The sequence below is a fragment of the Nipponia nippon genome, unplaced genomic scaffold (assembly GCF_047370975.1).
Source record: "Nipponia nippon isolate SJK-2023a ecotype South Korea unplaced genomic scaffold, ASM4737097v1 scaffold_15, whole genome shotgun sequence".
In the NCBI taxonomy this organism is placed as follows: Eukaryota; Metazoa; Chordata; class Aves; order Pelecaniformes; family Threskiornithidae; genus Nipponia; species Nipponia nippon.
This window is the reverse complement of record NW_028262331.1, coordinates 433,806-457,764: the sequence shown is the minus strand read 5'-3', so window position 1 is coordinate 457,764 and position 23,959 is coordinate 433,806. Positions and strand designations below refer to the sequence as shown.

At 59.0% G+C, this 23,959-nt stretch overlaps 2 protein-coding genes across 10 annotated transcripts in view; one reads left to right on the top strand and one right to left on the bottom strand.

The window, feature by feature from the left end:
- The first annotated feature begins 3,828 nt into the window (after window positions 1-3,828).
- On the top strand, window positions 3,829-6,011 carry FZD9 (frizzled class receptor 9). Its single transcript, XM_009464848.2, has one exon. It carries the CDS (start codon window positions 3,861-3,863, stop codon window positions 5,610-5,612), a length of 1,752 nt encoding a protein of 583 aa, XP_009463123.2. The 5' UTR covers window positions 3,829-3,860; the 3' UTR covers window positions 5,613-6,011.
- Window positions 6,012-11,105: 5,094 nt separating this feature from the next.
- The window catches only part of BAZ1B (bromodomain adjacent to zinc finger domain 1B), a 50,434-nt gene continuing 37,580 nt past the window's right edge, over window positions 11,106-23,959 (bottom strand). For 5 of the 9 annotated variants that reach the window (XM_087752300.1, XM_087752301.1, XM_087752302.1 and 2 more), the window contains 6 exons: window positions 21,120-21,279; window positions 19,330-19,477; window positions 17,383-17,501; window positions 14,624-14,796; window positions 12,813-12,916; window positions 11,106-12,200 (listed from right to left, as the gene is read on the bottom strand). In XM_087752300.1, coding sequence (XP_087608426.1) covers window positions 11,834-12,200; window positions 12,813-12,916; window positions 14,624-14,796; window positions 17,383-17,501; window positions 19,330-19,477; window positions 21,120-21,279 — 1,071 coding nt within the window. In that variant the 3' untranslated portion in view covers window positions 11,106-11,833. Of the gene's footprint in view, window positions 12,201-12,812; window positions 12,917-14,623; window positions 14,797-14,863; window positions 15,018-17,382; window positions 17,502-19,329; window positions 19,478-21,119; window positions 21,280-23,959 lie in introns of those variants that run through there. The other 4 variants (XM_087752298.1, XM_087752297.1, XM_087752299.1 and 1 more) reach the window with 4 other exon arrangements.

Below are 23,959 nucleotides of genomic sequence, written 5' to 3'. Positions count from 1 at the left end.
TCCCCAGCTCCATCACCTCCACTTCTATGCCACAGCTCCCTCCCCATCTCCACCACCCCCTCCCCATCTCCATCGCAGCCTTCCCACCTCCATCACCCCCTTCCCAGCTCCATCACCTCCTCCTCTACGCCACGGCTCCCTCCCCACCTCCATCGCCCCCTCCCCTGCTCCACTGTTCCCTCCTCTGCTCCGTCACCCTCTCCTCAGCTCCATCACCCCCTCCCCAGCTCCACCACCCCCTCCTCAGCTCCACCACTCCCTCCCCAGCTCCATCACCCTCTCCCCAGCTCCATCGCTCCCAGCGGGGCTGTCCCCAGCACTGGTGCCAAGGGGGATCCTCCAAACCCTTTGACCCAGGGAGGACTCATCCATGGCTGGGCAAGAGGGGCATTGCTGCAGCCTCTCTACGCCGGGGTGGCAGCAGGGGGATTTTTCTCCACCCATGGCCCTTCCCGCTCGCCTTCCCCCTCTCCTCGCTGAGGCTCTCGCACAGGTTTGCAAGCGCTGTTGACGGGAAGAAAGGAAATGGGGCAAAGCTGCTGCCAGGAACCACAGGCTCCCGGGCTCCTGCGATACGGCCCCGCTCCGTCGGGCTGGCCGCTTCCCGGGCAGGATTTCTGTGCAGCCTCTGTGAGCCCTTTCTTCCAGCTGTTGATATTGGATTCCCAGCCCAGGGCCACTTCCAAAACCATAAATCTGCTGTGTTGCTCTACCTGGTGTTCTTGTTTTCACTGCGAGGCTTCCAGACCTGCTGGAGATCTCGGCTTCTGTGCATGGCCGTGATGTCCCCATCCCGGTGGAGAACATCGTGCTGTCCCCTCCCGGCTGTCCCGGCGTACCCCAGGGGTGCGGGCACGGGCGGGCAGGTCGCGGCCCAGCAGGCGCAGGCAGCGGGGCAATGAAAACGCAAGACTTGGCCAAGGGCTGGGATGCTGGTGGCACCCCCGGTACCCCCCTGCCCACCGCTGCGGGCGGGATGAAGCTCCAGGAAGAGCTCTGTGGGTCCTTTGCCGTCTTCACCGCAGATCCCTGAGGCTTGGCCAGGGCTTGGGCATCCCAGGAGCACCCAAGGAGGGTGTCGGGGCGGGGAAGGAGCACCCCAGGGTGCCACCCCAGGGTGTGGGGCGGAGGTGAGGGGCGGCCGCTCCTCTACATTAAAAGGAGCCCCTTGACTCCGAAAATCCACGTGTTGCTCTTGGCTGGGCTGCGGCGCCTCCTGCCAAGAGCAACAGTTTTACAAATTAAAGCAAAATTAAATTAAAAGACATTTAGTTGTGCGTTTCCCCCCCCCCCCCCCTTAACCCTTCGCAGCCCAGGCGGGAGGGTTGGGAGGTACGAGGGCGCCCGTGGGGGGGAGCTGGGACGGTGGGGCTGGCACCCCGGGGTCCCATCCAGCCCCTGCCCGTGGGCCCTGCCGTGCCTGCTGCTGGCCCAGAACCCTCGCCGGGTGGCCAGGGCTGGGTGCTGAGACGGTTGGGTGTTTCCAGGTGATGTTTCCAAGCTTTCCTTAGCAAACGGCTCCCTAAAGGGAAGCCTTGGCAGCAGGAGCTGGGCTTTAGGGTGCCCCGGAGCAGTGGCAGTGCCACCCTCGGGTCCCTCACCCCACGCAGGACCCGCGGCCCTGGGGCTGGGGGGTGGATGGGGTAAGCGACCCCAGGGCCAGGTCCCAGCACCCCGCGGGCGCCACCTCCATCCCAGCCGTGGCAGACACCGCTGTGGCCGCCAGCTCATCCGTGGGTGACGATTTACCCCCAGAACTGCACCGCAGCACAAACCCACCCCTTTCCTGGAGCACACGAGGAGGAGCGTGGCCTGAACCCGGGGCGCGAAGCCCCCTGAAGCTGCTGCTCCGGGCACAGGGGACGGTGCTTTCACCCCGAGCTGGTGGCCAAGGGGACAAAGTCCCCTCTGGCACCCCAAATAACCTCAAATAACCCTTTTCCCAGGGCCCTGGAGCCGGGGGAGCAGTCGCCCCGTGCTAGAGGGAAATTCCAGGGCGACGGCTTATCTCCCGCACCGTTACAATAACCGATAAGCGGCTCCCATGGAATTTCCTTATAGTGCCGAATCGGGGATGTTTAAATAATGTATGGCCGGGGTGTCAGTCCGCGGCGGGCGATTAGGAGCCGCGTTGACAGCTTGTTATGTTGTTACTAAAGAAATCGCAGGGCTGCGGGAACGCCTGGGAACGGCGCGGCGGCCGGACCCCCGGGCGCCAGCCTGTGCCCGCACCCGCCGCCGGCACGGGCAGGCACCGGGTGCCGGGTCCCCGGGCAGGGCGTCGCGGGGACCCTGCCTGAATTGTCCCCGGGATGGCTGAGCGTGGGTCTCCCTGTCACAAACGGGTGCTGGGGGTGGCGCGGAGCACCCTGCGCCGGCACCCCAGGGCCAACTGGGGGATCGGCAGCTCCCGCAGACGGGGGGCAGCTGGTGGCGCCCTGTGAAGGTGGCACGGGTGGCCAAGCCCGTCCCCAGGGGTGCTGCCACCCCAGCGTGTTTTTGATGCCCTTGGCACCTCCAGCCGGGCACCCTCAGCCTCCCCTTGCCCCCGGCACGGGTGATCGGTCACCCTGCGAGTGGGCCACTGGATTTCGGGGGCTGGCAGCCCCAGCGCGGCCACGCTGACTTGTGTCGCCACCCGGGAGCTGCCCTGGCCCCGCGCATCACCAGTGCCGGGTGGCATCGCCGTCCCCTGCCCTGCAGGGGTGGCACCCGGGGACAGAGGGTGCTGGGCAGGGACGCGGCTCTCCCAGCCCCTGCCGTGGGCGCTGGCGCTGAGCCACCCCCCACGGCCCCCACTGTCCCCCCACGGCGCGGCGAGTTTCCCAGTTCTCAGCGGCAGGACCGAAGCGGCGCTTTCTGTCCCCCGGCGGAGGCGCGGCACCCCGCCAGCCCGCGGGGACGCGGGGGCCCGAGGCGCCGTGGCGGCGCCGGCCCGGCGGCTACCGCGTGTCCGTGAGCCCCGGTGCGCGCGCCATCGCCCCGCCCCGCCGCCACGCCGCCGGTGCCCCCGGGAGCGGGTGGGGGCCCTGGCAGCACCCCGCTGGGTTCGGGGCACCGGCGCGGCCCCGCGTGTCCCTGCGCCCAGGCGGCGGGGTGCGCGCGTGCGCCCACGGGCGTGCGGGGCCGCGGGGTGGGCAGCGCCCGGCTGGGGGGGGGGGGGCGTGTGCGCGCACACGCGTGGCTCTGCGTGCGTGTGCGTGTGGACGCGCGTGTGTGTGTGTGTACACGTGCGTGTGGACGTGCACGCGTGCGTGTGCGCGTAGGGGAGTGTGTGTGCACGCGCGTGTGCGTGCGTGCGTGCGCGCGCGTGCCAGCAGGGCCGGGTGCGGGGGTGCGGGGTGGGCTGCAGGCGGGGGCCGTGGCGGGGGGGTCGGCGCCTGTGCCCCCCCGCGGCGGGGGCGCTCCCCCGCCGCTGCCCCCCCTCCCCCCGGGCTGCCGCTGCCGCCGCCGGTGCCGCCGAGGCTCCCGCTGCCGGTTCCGCCGGGGGGCCCCGCCCCGGAGGCGTGGCCGGGGGCGTGTCGCGGGGCGGGGCGGGGCGGGGCGGGGCCGTCCCGGCCGGCGGCGCGGCGCTGCCGGGGCTCGGCGGGCGCGGGGCGGCGCGGGGCGCTCGGCGGGGCCGCCGCCGCATGGCGGGGGGGGCGCGGGCCGGGGCCGGGGCCGGGGCCGGGGGGAGCCGCCCCGGCGCGGCGCCGCCGCCGCAGCAGCCGCCGCAGCAGCAGCAGCCGCAGCAGCAGCCGCAGGAGCAGCGAGCGGCCCCGGGGGCGCGGGGGCGGCGGGGCCGGGCGATGGCGGCGCTGTAGCCGCCGGGCCGGGGCCGGGGCCGGGGCCGGGGCCGGGGCCGGGGCCGGGGCCGGGCGATGGCGGCCCTGCGGCTGCGGCTCGCCCTCTCGGTGCTGTGGCAGCTGGCGGCGGCCGGGCGAGGGCTGGAGCTGGGGGGGCTGGAGGGGCCGCGGGGGCGGGCGGCGCGGTGCCAGCCCGTCGACATCCCCATGTGCCGGGGCATCGGGTACAACCTGACCCGCATGCCCAACCTGCTGGGCCACGAGAGCCAGCGCGAAGCCGCCCTGAAGCTGCACGAGTTCGCCCCGTTGGTGGAGTACGGCTGCCACGTCCACCTGCGCTTCTTCCTCTGCTCCCTCTACGCGCCCATGTGCACCGACCAGGTGAGCGCCAGCATCCCCGCCTGCCGCCCCATGTGCGAGCAGGCCCGCCACAAGTGCGTCCCCATCATGGAGCAGTTCAATTTCGGCTGGCCCGAGTCGCTCGACTGCGGTAAGCTGCCCACCAAGAACGACCCCAACGCCCTCTGCATGGAGGCCCCCGAGAACGCCTCGGCCGCCGAGCCCCACAAAGGCCAGGGCATGCTGCCCGTGGCCCCCCGGCCCTGGCCGCCGGGCACCGCTGAGGGCCGGGGACCCAACGGCCTGGGGGCCTGCGACAACCCCGAGAAGTTCCAGTACGTGGAGAAGAGCCTCTCCTGCGCGCCCCGGTGCTCCCCCGGGGTGGACGTCTACTGGTCCCGCGAGGACAAGGACTTTGCCTTCATCTGGATGGCCGTCTGGTCCACCCTCTGCTTCGTCTCCACCGCCTTCACCGTCCTCACCTTCCTGCTCGACCCCCACCGCTTCCAGTACCCCGAGAGGCCCATCATCTTCCTCTCCATGTGCTACAACGTCTACTCCGTGGCCTTCATCATCCGCTCGGTGGCAGGGGCCGAGAACATCGCCTGTGACCGGGAGAATGGTGAGCTCTACATCATCCAGGAGGGGCTGGAGAGCACGGGCTGCACCATCGTCTTCCTCATCCTCTACTACTTCGGCATGGCCAGCTCGCTCTGGTGGGTCGTCCTCACCCTGACCTGGTTCCTGGCTGCCGGGAAGAAGTGGGGACACGAGGCCATCGAGGCCCACAGCAGCTACTTCCACATGGCCGCCTGGGGCATCCCGGCCATGAAGACCATCGTCATCCTCACCATGCGGAAGGTGGCAGGGGACGAGCTCACGGGGCTGTGCTACGTGGGGAGCATGGACGTCAGCGCCCTGACCGGCTTCGTCCTCATCCCCCTCTCCTGCTACCTGGTCATCGGCACCTCCTTCATCCTCACGGGCTTCGTCGCCCTCTTCCACATCCGGAAGATCATGAAGACGGGCGGCACCAACACGGAGAAGCTGGAGAAGCTGATGGTGAAGATTGGGGTCTTCTCTATCCTCTACACCGTCCCGGCCACCTGCGTCATCGTCTGCTACTTCTACGAGCGGCTGAACGTGGATTACTGGAACCTCAGGGCCCTGGAGCGCGGCTGCCTGCACCTCCCCGGCCGGCGTGCCGCCAACTGCTCCCTGGAGGCCTCGGTGCCCACCGTGGCCGTCTTTATGCTAAAGATTTTCATGTCGCTGGTGGTGGGCATCACCAGCGGGGTGTGGGTCTGGAGCTCCAAGACCCTGCAGACCTGGCAGAGCCTGTGCAACAGAAAGCTGGGCGTGAGGACGAGGGGCAAGCCCTGCAGCGGGGTGAGCTGCGGCGGGGTGCACTGCCACTACAAAGCCCCCGCGGTCATGCTGCACATGACCAAGACGGACCCGTATCTGGACAACCCGACGCACGTCTAGAGCGGGGGCTGCCCCCTCCCTGGGGACGGCGCGGCGGGGGAAGCCGGCCTCACGGGTAAGGGGCGAGGGGACGCCGCTGGGGGCGAGGGCAGAGGCCGAGCGGCGGCGGGAGGGGGGACGCACACTGGTTTGGGGGGGGCGAGGCCCGCGGGACCCCCCCCCGGCACCGCTCGACCCTGACAAGTAGCTGCTTTTTCCTAGAGGTTTTGTTGTTGTTGCTGTTGCCAAATCCAGTGACTCTTCTAACGCTTTCTTTGGGGGGGACGGCGGGGACGGGGCAGGGAGGGGAATAATCCAGTCCGTGTTTATTTAATTCTGTAATTTATTTTAGATTTTTTTTTTTTAATCATTAGCTGCGAGGAATGGAAAAAACAATAAACCCTGGATGTGTTATTTCAACCGAGCCTGGTGCTGTTTGGAGGAATTCGAGGGGGTCGAGAGCGGCCCCGCGGGAGCCCCCCCAGCCCAGCGGGTTGGGGCTGCGGTCCCCGTGGCGGGCACATGCCGGGCCCGGGGGGCTCCCGTGCCGGTGGAAAGTGGAGGAGCACGCCGTGCCGGGGTGCCGCCGGCGATGGCGGGAGTGTGGTACCGGGGGGGGTCCCCGTGTCCAGCTCCCCCCGTGGCTTCCCCGGGGCCGGTTCTGGCGCCCGCTGCCTCCCGACCGAGGCGGAGGCTGTTCCTGCGCTGTCACGCTAACGAATCATCTTTTCCACTCTGTGCTCCGTAGGTGATTCGTGTCGGCGCCATCGGGGCCTCGGTGCCAGGCGAGGGGGCTCGGCGCTCCGGCACCCAGGGCAGGGCAGGCCGGGAGCCGGGGTGATGGGCTGGGGGCGCAGGACCCTGGGGCACGGGACCTAGGGGCGGAGAGGGCTCAGCTTTGATGTCCCACGCAGAAGCGCGAGGTGCGGGTAATGGAAACTTCTGGGCAGCTTTATTTATCCCCCACTCCGGTTACAATCCCAGCTTGCCTTCCCCATTGTCCGGAGGGAAATTCAAGCCTCAGCTGGTGTCGCTGGGGCTGCTGGGGGGAGCCGGGGCCGTCCTCGCCGCGGGCTGGCCGGGGTGCGAGGCGGGCAGCGGTGGCGGATGCCGCCGTCCTCTCTGCCGGGGGCTCAGCGGTGGGGGCTGCTGCCCACCCTGCCCCGCGACCCCTCGCCGGGGGGCAGCTCGTCGCTGCAGTGGGTTTGGGGGGCCGGTTTGCCCGGCTGCCCCGGGGATGTGCGGTGGGGGAGAGAGGTTCTGCCCCGGCCCCACGGCAGGCAGGGGGCTGTGGGCAGGGGCGCAGGCAGCATGGGACCTGCGGCTGGCAGGGGGCTGTAGCGGGGACACCGGCAGCCCTGGTGATGCTCAGACTTCTCCATCATCTAATTACCCGTTAATTAGGCAGCGTGCAGGCTGGGGCAGCGCTGGGCCCCAGTGAGGGCCTGGGGGCTCTCGTCCCTCCTGCCCAGGGAGCAATAAACCAGCGAGGGACCCTCCTTTCAGCACCCAACTTAGCACCCGCTGCCTGCCCGCACCAACCGCCCCCGCCCCAGCGATCCCTTGTAGCTCAGAGCCCCACGTCAGGGCTGCAGCTGAAGGAGAGGTGCAAGACCCCCACCCTGAGGCAGAGGCGGCAGCAGGGGCTGGGTTCGGTGGCCCCCTCGCCCGCCGCCGCGCTGCGCCAGGGCTTTGTGCTGTGGTGATTGATGCGGTGAAGCGCCTTTCATCCGCCACCCCCGGGGGTGCCGGGACAGTGGGAGAAGTCGAGCGACTGATCTGAAAAAAAAAAAAAAATCCTTCGCTCCCCTGGGAGCCGGTGCGGCAGCCGAGGTGTGAAGGAGCCCCCCTGCCTGCGCGGTGCCGGCGGGGGGGGACACCAAGAGGCTTGCGCCTGATTTGGGGTGCCGGGAGGCAGGCGTGCCGCTGGCTGGGCTGGCGGGCACCCAGCCCCTTCCCCGGGCTGGCGACGGTGGTGTCAGGGCAGGGACCCCAGCTGGCCCCCGCTGCTGGGGGGGGTTGCAGCCTCCTGGGCTCCCTGGCTGCCACAGGAGGGTTTGTTTGGGCAGAGAAAAGGGCTGTGACCTGGGGCAGGAGAGTCAATAGTGGCTGCGGGACAGGCTCCAAAGTCCAGCCCGGGGAGGGGGGGGCGCAGCAGCCCCGTGGCGCTGAGACCTGAGCTGGCTCGGCGCACCTTTGGCTCGCACACCCAGACACGGCGACGGTGCCGGGGCATGCGTGTCCCGGCTCGCGGCGCCCCGCGGGGACAGCCTGCCCTTGAGCACCCCGGCTCTTGCCAAGCAACTCGCTGCCTCTCGAGCGCGCGCCCAGATAACCGCTCCCGCCGGGCCCCAGCTATCGGCAGCGGTGGGGCCGCCGGTGCCCGACCACCACGCGCTATCAGCCGCGGCAGCCCGGCCGGCTCCGCCGGAGGCAGCCAGCCCTGAGACGCCGGGCAGGGCAGGCCCCGCTGGGGAGACACGACTTTTCCACAGGGCCTGCCCCAAAGCGGAGCTGCCCCTCAAAGGGCTCTGTGCCGGGACACCAGCTCTCCCCTTGTCACAGCCGCTTTCAACCCCGTGCTGGGGAGGCTCAGCCTTCCTCCGCGTCCCCCCACCCCAAGATCATCCCTCCATCCCCTCGCCCTCCTACCTGGAGCAGCCCCAAAGGCAGCCCAACGCCCGGCTCCGGCAGGGTTGGGCGCCGCTGCCCCGGAGGCCCGTCCCCAGCGCCAGCAGGAGGGACGGCCACAGAGGCCGAGCCGGGGCTGCCACGGGGTGCGAGCGGGCTCGGGCCACCCCAAGGTCCTGGAGCCCCCCAGCACCCGCCGAGCTGCGGGCGTTACCCCCCTCGCAAGGCAGGATGCTCCCTCCAGGTTTTGAGTGGAAGGAAAGTCACTGTCCTCTGGGAATGTGCTAAAAATCCCGAGTTAGCCAGACTATTAATTGGTTAATATGAATGATTAGCAAGGGGGGACCAAGCTCGAGGCTCCTCGCCTGCTGTGCCCCCGTGGCCTCCTCCCGAGGCCGTGCCGGAACGCCAGAAACACGGGCGCCCCGCGGGGTTTGTCGCAGGCCAGCCCCGGGAGATGGCGGGTGCAGGCGGGCCGGTGCCCGGCCCCCGGTGCCAGTGGGGCCACGGCTGCCCGCCAGCCCCGCACGCTCGCCTGCCAGGCGTGGGGACAGCTATTTATAGCCCCTGCACAGGACACTAATGCCATGCAGGGGCTTCTATAAAAAGCAAGTCTCCGGAAAGGTCTCGGAGCAGATGCTGGTGTGAGGTCTCCACGCCGAGGCCTGGAAACATCCCAGCTTGAGTCAGACTGATTCACCCAGGTCCTGTTGCGTGCCCAGCAAGCCAAACCACCTCTTGGGGAGAGGGGATGAGGCTTCTCGGGGGAAAGCAGCATCTGTCCATCCCCGGGAGCCTTCGAGCCCTCAAACCCACCGGGGGATTTCCTCTGCCCAGCAGCGCTGGACCTGGCTGGGGCGCTCCCAACGCGGCTCCTGAGCAAGGAGGACAATGGAGACACCCAGGAAAGCAGCACCCTCCTGGCAGCGCGGCGCTGGCAGAAGCGCAGACACCGCTTTGTTTCAGGGAGGAGGGGTTGTACCTCAGCACCGGTCCATCACCTCCCCAGCCCGCGCTGCCTTTTGAAGCTCAGTACATCGGCGAGCCCAGTGCCTCCCCGTTTGGCTGCCGGACTGGGACGGTGGGCTGGCAGTCGTGCGCTCAGCGGGAATGGTCCTTGCCGATCTCGAAACTGCAGCCTGCGAGGCTGCGGTTGCAAAACACACGTTAACCGACCGAGGGAGGCCGTTCCGATGGCCAGCCAGGCAACGCTGCGGTGAAAGAGCAGGGACATTTCCACTCCCCCATCACCCCCTCGTATTCCCCTCAGGAGAAGCACCGCTGCCACCCTGCACGCTGTGGCAGCAGGACAAGTGTCACACTGGCAGGAGACAAGGGACCGAAAAGGACTTCTCCTGCCTCCTGGTGACCTCCCCCGTCCGTCGTCCCCTGGGGAGGACAACGGGCAGCGCCAGCTCAGAGCACAAGCGTCCGCGCCACCGCCGCCTTCTGTGCCCAGCAAAGCTTAGGCGAGGTGGCGCGTGACGGTGGCCCTGCCGCAGAGGGCCCGGCCCACCCCGGCTGCAGGGGCTGGTGTAACCAAACCTGGGCCTGAAAGAGGGTTCTCCAGAGCTGCGAGCTGACCTGACCCGGAGTCGGCGGTCCCTCGATCCCACGCTCTGCGGCTCCGTTTTCCCTCCGGAAGGCAGCGACATCGTGTCTGGGGGGGCTCTGGGGAAGGCAGAGGCGAGACATCCCAGGCAGGCCCACACGAACGCAGGGCGCCCGCAAAGGACTCGCTGCAAGCCGGTTTTACAAACACAAGTACATAATGTTTATTTTTAAGTTTCCAATTTATTACAAGTACAGCCCTTAGCAGAAACCCCCTCCCCCCCCCCCCCAATGACATTTATTTTTAAAAAACGTACAGTTCCAAAGGTTTCACTGTGTAGGACCTGCAGAAAACGTTCGCTATGAACAGGACGAAACAAAGGCTCTGAAGGGGACGTGCGAAATACAAACGTCAGTGCTATTCTGTGGGGCAGGGAGCTGCGGCTGGGGAGAGGGGAAGTGGCTGGAAACCCGCCTCGTCTCTGCAGCCGTCGGCAGCCCGGAACTGAAATGAATACCTGTTAAAAAACAAAACCAAACCAAACCCCCACCCCTAAGAAGTTCACAAAACTAGGTGGCAATTTTTAATCGATGATTCTTTTCTCAAATCCCAGGAGCCGCAACAGCTGCTTTTGCTTTTCTGTTACGAAACCAGTATAAAGCAGCCCTGCGACTGGTTTGTTCCAAATAGAAGACTTCTATAATAAGAAGTTCAAGCCCTGATTGTGTGATCAAAACCTGTCATGAGGGAGAGGGAGAGGTGATGGAAAACCACACCTTTTTCTTTGAGAAAAGCCCGTGTCTCAGGCGGCAGGACCCCCCGCTGGGGCCGCGGCAGAGCAGCCTCCCGGCAGGATCGGGCCGGTCCTCGCTGCGCTGGGGGAGCGCGAGGGAGGCGAGCGAGGGAAGGATTTACTATAAAACATGGTGAGAGCGTGGCCAGAGAGGGACTGGGAGATCCCCCGCCAACAAGTCCCCCGGTGTAACTCCAGCTACTGGTAGGAAAATGAATTTTAAGAGGGGGGGAAAAATATAAAGCAAACACGATTTCATATAAACTGTACATGTGCCAAAGCAAGACAACGGTATCTTACAGGTGTTCTTTGTACAAGATCACAGCTAGAAACAAGCCACTTTTACCTAGAAAATTAATTTAAAAAGTTACACAGCACATGTTTCTGCTGCTCCCCTTGCCCTGGAGCTCCCTACAGGGCATGCAGAAACCCACGCTCTCCGGTATGCTTCTGGCACTCGGTTCATCCAAAGGGCTACATGATCGCGTGCTGTTCAAGGTGAGCAGGGAAGCCGACTGCCTCCTCTCTGCCGCGTACGTGCGAAGAGCTGAGCTCGGAAGAACTCTCTTCGGAGCGCAACCTCCGGAGATCGCTCCCCGAGAAGAGAGAGAGGGGAAAAGCAAGAGCACCTCGAAGCCAATTGTGTTAGGATGCTGGTGAAAGCCGTATCTCCATAAATGTAAGTGCTTGCTTGCCCTACGCAGCCCTTCGTTGGGGGCTCAGAATTAACACCATATAAATATATACATACAAGAACTAGCAGCCCATTGGCCTGATCGCACCCAGTCCTTCCGTGAAGCAATATGATCCCTCCCTGCACCGGCTCAAGGCCGGTTTCACATCACAGGCAGCAGACGGCAGAGGTCCCACCGCGCTCCGGCGCCGGCTGCTCGCGGAGGGGAGGAAGCGGCTCGGCCCAAGGAAGCCAACAGCGCCCGAGCTGGAGTAGGCTTCGCGCTCCCCTGCCCAGCCAGGCTTTGGCCAGGCCTTCCCCTTGCCCTCCCACCTTCCCCTCCTAGCAGGACAGGCTCACTCAGAGCTTTGTGGATTTTGCAGGAAGCAGTAAGTCATCTCCGCTCACTCAGTGGATGACCAAATACTTGAGGAAATTGCAGAAAAATTAAAACGAGGACGGGCCAAAAGGAAGGCTGGATTAATAGAGAAGTGTCTGCTGCTTCCCAGCTCCCTCCAGACAACCCATCCTGCTGCCCGGCAGCACCAGAAGGCCTGCTCCGGCTCTGGCTCTCCCCCTAGTCTCCCCATCCCTCATTTCTTCCTTTTCCGCCCCCGGGAATGTTCAAGGGGCTCTGACTCACTGTCCCCTTCCTGCTCCTCCAGTCCCTGGCACCTGGCAGAGAGCTTCTTGCGTTTCCTGCGTGCATACGTGTGGCCAGGCAGGTGTTTGTGCACCATGTCAATCAAACACTGTTCCGTCTTCTCCAGGCAGGACAGTACATGACTCCCGTTCTGGTTGTAGCGCTCGGCGTTGGAGAACACCTGCTTGATGTCGGAGAGGAACTCCTGCACTGAGCGGTAATTGCCACAAGAGCACTTGCTCTGCATAGTCTGGAAGTCCATAGGGTTGCTGATGACCTCAAAGTAATCTTCGGCTTCCTCCGTGGTCACTGGCTCCCTGCCGAACAAAGAGCCACAAAGATAGGAGGAAAATGACGGCCCCGGCCGCAGGCAGTGCGGAGCTGTAGAGGAGCGAGAACCACCCCCGTCCTCTTCGCTCGAGCGGCAGCCCCGACCTGCACCCTCCCAGTGCCGTAACCCCAGCAGCACCTCGACAGCGCTACAGACGCGTCAGCCCCGCGGCGGCCGCGGCACGGCGACGGGAAGGACAGCGGCTTGCCCTTCTGCCCAGAGAGCTGGCCCAGGCACAGGGACCGGCACGTGGCAGGTATGGCTGCCTTCTCAGTCACGCTGCATGCAGGGTGCCCTGCAAATCCTGGGGGCTGCAGAAAGCACCCACCCCAGCCTCCCCTCTTTGGCCCGCAGCCTACCACCCTCTCTGACACCACCTCAGAAGGGCCCCACGTCTTCAGCCCAGCAGAGGACTGAGAGCGCGGTGGTTTCTTCTGGAGCAGCTTCACTCCCTTTCTTCCCATCTGTAACTTGCTTTTGAAACCCCGGTCTCGCAGCCAAGCAAGTGGGATCCGGCAGGACTGCAGCATGGCCAACCCACACCTACGCACTGCCCGCGGGCAGTCCTGCGCCCACGGAGGAGGCCACCTGCCCTCACCTGAAGGGCCAGCTAAAGCGGTACTTGATCAGCTTGCTGAGGATTTCCTCGCACTTCTGCAACTCGAGGTTTTGGCGACGTGCTGTCTTCTTTGTTTGAAGGACCTGCCCACACAAAGGACGCTGTTAAAAGGAGGGGAACCACTACGGGCTTTAGCGTTCAGCAAACATTTCTGAGGCCAAAGAAGCTGGTTCTTAGCAGAGCTTTTCTTTTCAATCCTCTCACTTACGAGCTAGCGTCTCAAGGGGGGGGGGATACGTAGTACTGCTGCAGAAACAAAGTTCAAGTCTTTCAAATGCAGCCATCTTCCACAATTATCGAGAGGCAAACTGCTCTGCTGCGCGACTTTTGATGGGAACAGCCGAGACACGCAGCGGCAGCTTGAGTTACAGAACAGGAGCCCCATCCAGAAGCTCTGGTGGGAATAGCTCACAAGCAGCCTGTCTCTTCTCTGGGGGCAGCAAGCTTTTTCAAGATAGGTTCAAAGACAACACGGTCAAAACAAGCAGCCAAAGAATAAATGACAGCAAATGGAGAGTGTGAGTTCCCTCTCCCTGCCTTCTCCGAGCCCCTGGCGGACAGCACGCGAGAGGCGGAGGGAGAAAGCACTTGTGCTGCTGTACGGACGTTGCAGAGCCGACCGTGCCATTTTAAATACCAAAGAGCAGCTGATGCCTCAAGCGCTGCTGTCCCGTACAGAGGCTGAACACAAGGTCAGCCATTTGCCCGGGGATCCGCAGCAGGTCAGCCACCAGCGCAGGGACATCCCCGGGGCTCTGAACGCACAGCTCTCGAGGCATCGCTGCTCAGGGTATGTCGGATGACGGGAAGGCTCCACAACACAGGGCGCTATTCCTGAGCCAGCTTCGGTCTCTTCCCAGGACAAGCAGTCCACGAAAGAGCCCTAGCAGAGTTCTCTTCCCCAAGACAGTGTTTTGTCAGAGACCCTGACCCAGCTGTTCCAGTAAGATTTTCCCCACTTGAACATCCCTCCACGCTGGCTGTGGCAGCCCACGCTGGGCTTGCTCGCTCTCCGACCTGTAACAGAGCAGCTCAAAGGACACGGCCGGTCCAGTAGCCAGCCCACCCACAGGCAGCACAAGAAGCAGCGAGCCCAAAGACCGTTATCAAGGCTGCTCCAGGAGAGTGACAGGGTACACCAGCACTACTAGCGCTGGCCAGCGGACAGATGGCAGATCTAGCAGAGGCTCGTGACGTGGCCTGTGGGGCTAGAGTATCCTCACGTATCCCCTGTGGTGTGTCCCTCCCCGGGACAAACAGCCCAGCACGCTGCAGCTCCACCCCGCCTCACATGCACGCACACACAAGATTGCTCTGTTCAGGAGCATAAGGTTTTATTCTTTAAATGTCAAGTGAAACCTAAACCAGCCAAATTATGTCCTGGAGGTTGGGGAGTGACCATACGGACAACAACTGTCAGAAAATGGCCAAGGCTGGGGAGCAAGGGTCCAACATTGCTGGCATTCTCTGACCACCCAGGACCCCCTCAGTCCCCCCACCTCTCTGCAGAGACATATGGATACTATTTAAAACCCTTTAACAAGCTGCAGGCTGCCTGCTACTCAAGGGGGACAATGTGCGAAAGCGGCTGGGGAGAGATGCCTGGCATATCTGTGCTCCGTTCGCAGCGGGCCCTTAAGGATATGCCTCCTTTGTTAACCCGCCCCCAGCCCAGCCCAGGTTTCACAATACGATCCAGGGTATTTGTTTGGGAAGGGGAGGAAGCGTGACACCTGTTTCGTTTATAACTCATGATGTGAGCAGCCTCTGGGGAGCAATTTGGCTCTTACCAGCTCATCAATGTCTGCGCCGTTGACAGGTGCAGCCCGCTGCCGGGGTCCCCTGGCAGGGTGCAGCGACTGCTTCTTCCTTTGGTGCCTTCCCTGCCTCGAGGAGTACATGGCTGCGCTCTGCTTGCCCCGGGCTGCCTTTCTGGGTCTCACTGAAACATATAAGCCATGGGCTTAGAGGAATGGGTTAAGCTGGAAGCAGAGATCACAAGCCCTTTGCCCAGCCCTACACACCAACGCCAGGCAGACCCTCGCTCGCAGCGCAGAGGAGCTGGTGAACCCACGGACGACTGCAACGACCCAGCTTCTTGTCAGCCTGTCGTCACTCGGCACATGCTCGTGTCAGCTGTGCTCTCGATACCCTCTCCAGATGAGATACGCGGGTCATCGCCTCCTGTCCAAAAAGAGGCCATCGCTGTCTGGCAACAGCCTTCTGCTAAAGGGTGGTCACACATGCCAGCCAACAGCAGTGGCAGACCCTCGGGCTCTGAGGGAGACCTGGGAGCTTCATAGAATCGTTAAGGTTGGAAAAGACCCTTGAGATCATCGAGTCCAACCATTAACCTGTCACTGCCAAGCCCACCACTAACCCATGTCCTCAAGCACCACGTCTACCCATCTTTTAAATCCCTCCAGGGATGGAGACCCAACCCCTTCCCTGGGCAGCCTGCCCTTTTGGTGAAGAAGTTTTTTCTAATATCCAACCTAAATTTCCTTCCAGCTCCTCTGCTGCAGGTAAGGCTCGCCCAGGGCTGTAACAGCGTGCCCCTCTGCCTGCAGAGCCGAGCGCGGAGACGCTGACACGCTGCGACTTCAGGGAGGGCAGAGGAAGCGATGCAAGGACAAACAGTTGTCTCAAGTATAACTGCACCATCCTTTCTGGAAGCACCGGGAACAGAAACTTGCAGTTTCCCCGGTTTCCTGCTGCCCCCTTGCTCCTCACCGGTTTGGGGATGGGTGCTTTTCCAAGCATTTACAAGCGGCCCACACAGTGGGATAAGCCAGTTGCTAAGCCCCCCTGAAAAGCGAGCTGTGTGCAGGGAGAGTGTCGAGTTACTGCAGCCGGGAGCTGCTCCACGTGCTGCAAGTGGGAAACAATGGGATTTTATTCCCCAAGACCGGGGCTGCTGCATTATATCCCACAGAAAGGCACTTGACCGTTTGTTAGTCTGCCTGTCAGAGCTTCGCGCTGATGGAAATGCAAGCGTGCTGACGCACTCCCTTGTCTTAAGTTTCTCCCATGACCCCTCTGTATCAGGAGAATGTGTTAGCCTTCTTCCCCAGCCAAGCTCCTTCCACCTGGTCACAAGCGCTCGAGCAAGCTGTATCCAGCGCGCTGTAGCACTTCATCTGCGGCCTCTAATCCAGCCCTGTCCAATAAATCATCCTGCCGGGCCCCCTGCACGAGGAGCGTGTGTCAGGGCAGTGGGACGTCTGCCTGCTGTCGCTCTGCTTGTGTGTCAAGCGTGCGGCACGTGTTAAATGTCTGACAATCCAACATTCTAGGTTATATCCCTCAGGATAAACGCCACGAGGATTAATGGGACTTCTCTATTAAAACAAAAGTTTTCCACAGTGACCTTTCCATGTTAATGCTCTTTAAAAGCAGGGGTTGCATTTAGCGCTTTATTTTTAGTGACTGTAACCCTCTTTTGCTATTGTTTGGAAACCTTGGCTCAGCTCCTGACTTGGCCATGCAACATAGGTTGAACATGCTCCAAGTGTGGACACAGATACACCGCAGAACAACAAGCGGTGTCCGTAGCCAGGGGATCAGTGAACAACCCTGAAACCAGAATAAAGCACGGGAATCAAGACTGATAGACCTGGATGGAAACCCTTGAAAGAACACGGGATAATCCTTTGGGTCCCAGCCTCCAGATTCCACCATCTGCCCTGGTTAAGACAGTCTGAAGTTAATTTTGTGTCAGTCAAGGGCATTTTGACAGAAAGCAAATACTGGCAGCGTGCCATTCCAAGATTGATCTTTTCACTGCATCAAGCCGTCCAAATGAGACTGAGTCAAATTCCTCTAAAAACAAAGTGGATACACATACTAAAAAGTGGTTAAGCGGAGAAGCAGTCATTGAGAAGTTTAGAAAATGCTATTTTATTCCACTCAGCTGCCCAGGAATGAGCCAGTTATGCACCCCAAGTGGTCTCTGTATGCAAACAAAGGGTGCTGGCGGTCCAGGCCACACGGCACCTCGAGTACTGTGCCTTCCCACAGGAATGGGCAGAGGAAGCGCTAGTCCTACTATTTGAAAATGCCTCCTTGCCCAATCACTAGAAATCCTGCATTTAAGAGTTTATGAGCTGGTGGGAAGGAAAAAAGCGAGGAGACGGGGTTGTGGTTAAAGCTCCCTAAGCCTCTATTAACAGCATCCAGTTTACCAACAAACCCTGTAGGCACAGAGACTGCCAATACCAGTAAGCGATAATGCTGTTGCCTCACCCTGCCCTGCTGCAGCCTCTGCTGACCGCCTCACAGTGCTCTTAACCGTCTCAGCAGCGTTCCCAGGGGAGCGACTGGGCAGCGAGCGAGAGCTGGCTGCAGTTTCAGTCTTTGCTAGCGCTGACCCTATCACAAAGGGACGAGAGTTCACTCCAGCTCCCCAGGTAGCGTCCAGCACCCCCACAGCCTTCCCCTGTGACACCTCCCAAGTAAGAACCTGTTCCGTGTGAAGAAAAGCACAAGTCCCTGTGGACTTAATTGTCTTAATATTTTCTGTTACTTTCCTGCATGGTCAAAGCCTTACATTTCAGTCCAGCAACTTCATAATCTTCTTCCTCCTCTTCTTCCTCCTCAGCATCTGGTTCATCAGAAGCTTCCTCACCTTCTTCACCTTCATCTTCAGCAGAATCCTCTGCATAGTTCCTAGAGTACGGCAGGTAAACACATCTGTTGGACCAGAGCCTGGGCATCAGAGGCCCTGGGCCCTCCACACTGTTTGTTCACAGGCAGAGACTTGCTGACCACCCCAATGTACAATAAACACGCAGTCTCAGACCGAGGCACTCTACTGTATTTCAGAGAGTATCAAGTTGTAGCTACAGCTAAAAGGGCGCTTCCCAGGCTATCGGCTGAACATCTGGGCTGAAAATCCCTAACAGCTGAATCTGTGTATTTTTTGCTGTTCTAGGCACCTTGACCACATGGTAACAGATTTTAAGATTGTGATTGCTGTGCAATTACTGCTCCTCGAGAGGACGTGCTGCTGTTTTAGCCAAGTCTGCAGGCCTGGCCTAACGAGTTTCAAAAGGGGGCTTTTCCTTTTCTGCTGGAATATTTTCCCATTATCTCCTTCCACTGCCATGCCACTTGCATGTGCCCTATAGGAAACAGACCTCGTTTAGTATTATTCCCAGCTAAGCTTGTGTTTATTAGTGAGCAGGGCATCAAGTGCTTCTGTGCTGATGTCGGAAGCCACAGAGACTCCCTGCCCAGGACAGTTGTGACTTCTTGCATGTGCCTGTTACAGCATTCAAACCGTTAGAAAAAGAGAACAAAACCAGCATGCATAGGTAAAAAGGGACAAAGGCAAAGCTGTTGTGGGAGTCTCAATACTCTGGAGAAAGAGGATCTTGAGCAATAAAAGGAATAAGGTCTCATAGTATGGGGGGGGGGGGGGAAGTGCTCCCAGGCCAGCATTTTTTTCTTGCCTCAGCGAGGAAGACAAGAGCAGAGAGCAGATAACAAGACAGGTGTTACCCCGCCTGATGGCCCTCATCCAGGAGCCAAGCAGCTTGCAGGTGACTCTGCCACATCAAAGTAACTACGATCTCGGGCTAGAACAGCTGCGCTGAAGCTCTGTCATTTTTGTACAAGCCCAGTGAACTCTCAAACGGTGCCCAGGGAGTAAGTAATACTCTTAAGGCCATGCAGCACCTGCACGTTACAAGCCAGCACACCTCTTATTGTGCTGCTGCTCTGGAAGGGAGGATCTGTTTGTGGACTGCTTATGCCTCAGATGCCATTTGATAACCTCCCCTTGCTGACAAGCAGGTAGGTGCAGCACAGTCACCATCCGCAGAGGCCGTACATTGTAAACAGAAAAATATACCTCGCATGCATTTAGCTTCCAGCTTGCAATTCAAAAAAAACAAGTCCTCCCCTTGTTGTCAGGAGGCAGCTACTAATTTCTGCTGCGTAGAACAACTTTGATTCCTCCCCAGATCGTGTTCCCTCTGCAGCCCTATGAGGACTCCTGCCTTGTTAAGGTTTATCAGGTCCAGGAAACCATCAGAGTGGCATTTTGTAGCCTGATTTTTAGTAGCACAGTAGGGGCTGAGCTGCAGCCTGGAATAACGTCTGCTCTAACTCGACAAGAACACAACAGTAACAGCCCAGTGGACTACAGAGCTTCAGTGTCACCAGCTACACTCCCGTGAAAAAGCGTAGTTGCTCAGTCAAAGGAAACGACGGCCCTTAGTGCGTCCAATTTTGGTTGATGTTTTGTGCATGTTTTCACTGCCACACAAGTTATTTATTAAAAGTCCTGAAGTTGTCGTGGGTCAGTACAACACAGGTGTGCTAAAGTTACAGCCTGAAAAAACTGCTTTTCTGTTGCGCCAGTGCCATTGAGTTAACTGGGCTATTTCAGACCCTTTAAAGGGGCTCTGCGCCAGGCTGGTTTGGCCATCTTGTGCAAGCAGGGCTAGAACTGCGCATCGGTGGCAACGCAAAGGACAGGAGGGTCACTCACCTGCCCCGCGAGCTGCGCCTGGCAGTGGAAGGCTGACACGCTGGGCACTGCCACTCGCCATCTGGTATCTCATAGAGCGCCGGTCTCAGACAGAACAGGTGGAAGGCTTTGTTACACTCGTCACACAGGATCAGCTTGTCATCCTCACCTAGGAGAGTGCAGCTTGCTTGTAACCGAGCGCCGCAGCCTTGCTCAACCTGAGAAGCAGAAGCTGCTGCAGTGCTGGAGGTCAGGACAAAGCAAGAGAAAGATGCAAAGTACCCTCTGATGGCAGGGACCCTTCCTCCTCGGTTCCCCCACTGCAGTGGAAACCAGCAGCATTTAAAAACAAACAAACAAAACAACGCAAAGTCCCTCGCCCTGCAAAAGATTTCATTTGAGGCAAAGGTAGAAACCTGCCGAATAGGTTCCACCCAGGCTAAATCTCAAGCCAAACACAGGGAAAGAGAAGTTCGCTGCAGAGATGCCCAAGAGCCGAGCAAGTAGAGTGAATGCAGCTATTCTTATTCTAGCCTCAACCTGGTCAACCTGCACAGCGTCTTCTTTCTACTTCAGGTAGCAAGCCTACAAAGAAAATCAGTATGCAGCAGAACCAGTCTCTCTGTGCTTCTCACTGATGCAGGGAAACAGGGAGACAGTTCTGAGCCAGCTATTTCATTTACTGAAGAGGAAAAAGAAGAAAGTGCAGAGAGCTTGCCAGCATGTCTCTTTCTCTACCGTCCCAGTTCTTAAGTTCTGTGAAACTGTAATCTGTTAGTCTCAGGCGAGCCCCCTCTTACATCTGCCTAGAACCCCCTCTCAACAGGAGACAGGGCAAGTTTCTGCCTTGGTGTGGAATATCCCTGAGGCTCCGCAGTGAAGGAGGATGTTGCACCAGTTCAGCCCTTATTTCTTTGAAGAGGTGGATGGCATAGCCTTCTGGTAAACAAAAGCGGCCCAGCATTCCCCCAGAGGTCTGTCTGCCCTCATTTCCCACTAGTGTTTCAGCAAATAGAAAGTGAGACAAAAAGCACATGATGAGGCAGAATGTACTACCAAGCTCTTTCCTCCAGGCTTCCATCCAAAAGGAGAGGTTATGGCAGAACAAATACTAGCGCTCCGGCACTGGCGACACGCCTGCGACCTCCCCTTCCACCTGCAAGACTCTAAAGCCCTTCATCCTAGAGTGCATACAGAGAAGGTGGCCTCTTGTCACCTGTTTGGTTACCTCCCCAGCCTTAGCAGAGCAGCAGCCAAAGGCACATAGCTTAATTTCTCTGCTCTCACACAAGAGGCAAAGAGTTTGCTTCTTCCAGCTCATCAAGCAGTTCTACTCCCGCTCCCGCTTCCAAGGAGCATCGCCCCACCTCGCTCTCTCCCATTCGGCTACAAAGAATAACCTTCCCACCCTCTCCTTGCTTGTTCCTTCTGTAAGGATTAATGGGATTAACTGACAAGGCTCAGAGACCCAAAGACCATTCCAACTCAAAAATGAAACCAGGGAATGGACAGTGGCACAAGTGTTCCCGGAAGGATTTCTTGATGACTTGTGTCCAAGTACCCTAAATATCCAGGGGGTAGCAGCTCTGCAATGTTCTGCAAGACTGTGTCCTGGTTTCGTAAGAATGGTTTATTGGAGTCAGGGTCAAACGCTTCTGTGAGATCAGTGCTCCTGACTGTAAATCCTGACGTTCAAAACTCAAAATACAGCCAAAGACAGAGTGACAGACTACAAGGGCATGTTGCCTAAGCAGGGCATGGAGAGGTGACAGCGTCCGACTGTTACGCAGGCGTGGGGCAGGAATGCATACCTTTCTTGCGACACACTTTGCATCTGGCATTCTCTGCCGACATATCCCACTTGATACAGGCATCCAGCATCCCGAGCAGCACGTGCATACGGGAGAAGGTCTGGGCCTCACGGATTGCTGTCTTCCACTTCTCCATGGCTGAAGCAACCTGCAGACAGACCTAACAACTTACAACGAAGCACACAGACACAGCTCGCTACAGTCTGAAGACGTTTTTATATCCTTTAGCTGGGGCCCTTAATAACCAAAGCTCAACTCTGTATTTCTTTGCTTCTATATAGCCTCAGCAGTCCTGTTTGTGGTTTATCCACAACCAGCCTCACTGGATCAGACAGTTTGTTCGTAACAGTAGAGCCCTTTTGCATTTCACGGCCAGGCTGAAACAACCTACGTGAACTCCGCTAAATTCTTGCTCTGAAAGTCTAACCCAAATAATCATCAGGCTAAGAAAATAAAAGGCAGAACTCTAGCGCTGTAAAATGCGGGATGAAAGTCAGGCGACAGCTGGCAACACCACTGGAGCGGGGTGGATGGGAGCGGCCTGTGCTGCCCTCCAGTGGGTTCTGCAGACACTCGGACCATCACCAAGACCCGCCACACGCCTGGTCCTCCCGGTCCTCCGAGCTGCTCTGCTGGCAGAGGGGACCCTGACATCAGGGACAATCAGATTTGCCAGGCAAAGCGTTTGGAGCCCCCACTATGAAACCAGCCGCTTTCCTGAGACAAGATGACCTCAGCGCATGTGAAATCCCAGAATTAGCTGCAAGTGAGGATGAAAGCATTAAACCTGAGATTTGCACCAAGGCAACTGCTGGAGTCTGCACATAGCAAGCCGCATGCGAAATCTCACTCGGCTCTGGAGGTTTAGAAACAACGTTGTGGTAAATCGGAAATGCACCAGAACAGAGAAGTAATCCAGAGCCACCGCATGTTCAACTCCAATGTTAATCCTCTGCTTTACAACAATGAGGTGATGGCCTAGACGTGACAGGGACATAATAGGACTCGAGTTAACGTTCTTCTACCCCAGGAGAATGAAAAAACAAACAGTGAAGCGTCAGATGGGAAAATCTAAGCTCTGCAGCTGACAGCAATTTGGGAGCCAAACAAAACCCAGGATTTTTGCAGAGTTGCACATTCTCCTCCCACTGAATTTGAGGAAGCACAGCATATATTAGATGCTTGGAAAAACACACAAACTGTTCTAAAATGCCAACATCCTTGCTGCCATTGCTCGTGTGGAACCTGGAGCCCAAGACATTCAAGACAGACGGAAACCTGCACAGCCTACTGTGGCAGATTACACAGCGCTGGGCTATTTCTTCGCAGAACATTGTTGAGGTGCTTCACATACTGTGTAATTGATTTTCCAAGTAACTGTTCCACGGGTTTTGCTGTTAACATACTGGGTAGCTGCTGGGCCAAGATAAATCTGCAAAAGCTGTTGGCAAGTTTTGCTTAGATTTTTCTCCCCAAGCCTGTGGAATTTAACAGATTTTTTAGCCTTGCTTCCCAAGCATCATGAGACTATGGCATTTTAGCAGTACCATTGTCAAGGGAGTTCAGACTGCCAACTAGGCAAAACAGGAGACTGAAAGAAGTTACTTAAATACCCTCCTGACTGGAGAGGAGCAATCTAGCGGGGGCGGGGGGGGGGGAACCAACAAACTGAAATACCAAAGGAGAAGCCCTCGGTTACATTTCGACTTCAGAGTGACAGAAAACGCCTGCTTTGGTGAAGGTGGACAAACCTCCAGCTAGAAAGGCTCTCATCTGGTATCCCAAGGTGACAGAAATCCCTCTGAGCAGCTGAAACAGTAATTGCTCGGTTGTGAAGCTGCTCTTTGAGGTATTGTCTGCAGGTGAAGACTGACAGCAAGGAGCAGGGGTGCGTAACCCGTGGTCTTCACTACGCTCAGGCAGTTGTGCTGCGATGTCCAGCTGCAAAGAGGTCACACATTCCCTGTCCTATTCTGGGACAGTCCAGAGCGCTGCTGCCACTGGAAATGGGAACGTTTGCATCAACACAGAGGCACAAGACTGATTTTCAGAAACAGCCATACGCCAGGTCTACATTGCAACCTTTCGCCACTCAGCAGCGCGATCTCCAGCTATGTAGCTGAGCCAGCAGGAACCCTCAGTATAGACAATTATGTCAGCAAACGGGTGCCTATTAAGCCATAACTTGTTTCTCATAGGAAAAATGAGACATAACCATACCGCAGGACTGCAATTTCGCTCGTGTAGTCTGTAAGTACATTAAGTGTGTTTTTCCAGTACGGCTATGCTGTATTTTACCTGCTATGTACTCACAGTGCAGTTCTGGCTCTGAAAGACTTCATAAATCTTGGCCAATGCAGGAGGATTTGTCTTTAAAAGCCTAACAGTCAGTTTTTTTTAATTGGATAACTATATCTAAGATCTGGGCTGCTTTTTCAAGGTCATCTATAAAGGTTTTCTGCTTTGGCAAAAAGAAAGCTCATTCCAGATAAACTGAGGCAAAAAAAAAAAACAACCCCAAACAAAACCCAAACCCAAACCCCAAACAAACCCAAAAACCCAACGAAAAAGCTGAACGCTGCTCGTACTACCACAAACGTCTAGAAAACTCCGAGCCAGCTAAAGAAGGCACTGCGTAAATACACGCTCCAGAGACAGCGGCACTACACAGAAGCCAGTGCTCCGGACAGAGACCTGCACGACCACACGCTCAGACTGGCAATATTGAAATCCGTGCCCGCACACCTATCGGGCTGAGCTGTGTAGCTAAGTATGCAGCCACAGTAGACAAATCGGGCAATACTGGGGGCGGGAATCAAAGTAACTTATGATTACAAGTC

Coding starts and splice junctions, on each gene's coding strand:
- FZD9 (XM_009464848.2), top strand. CDS start 3,861: ATGGCGGCCCTGCGGCTGCGGCTCGCCCTCTCGGTGCTGTGGCAGCTG.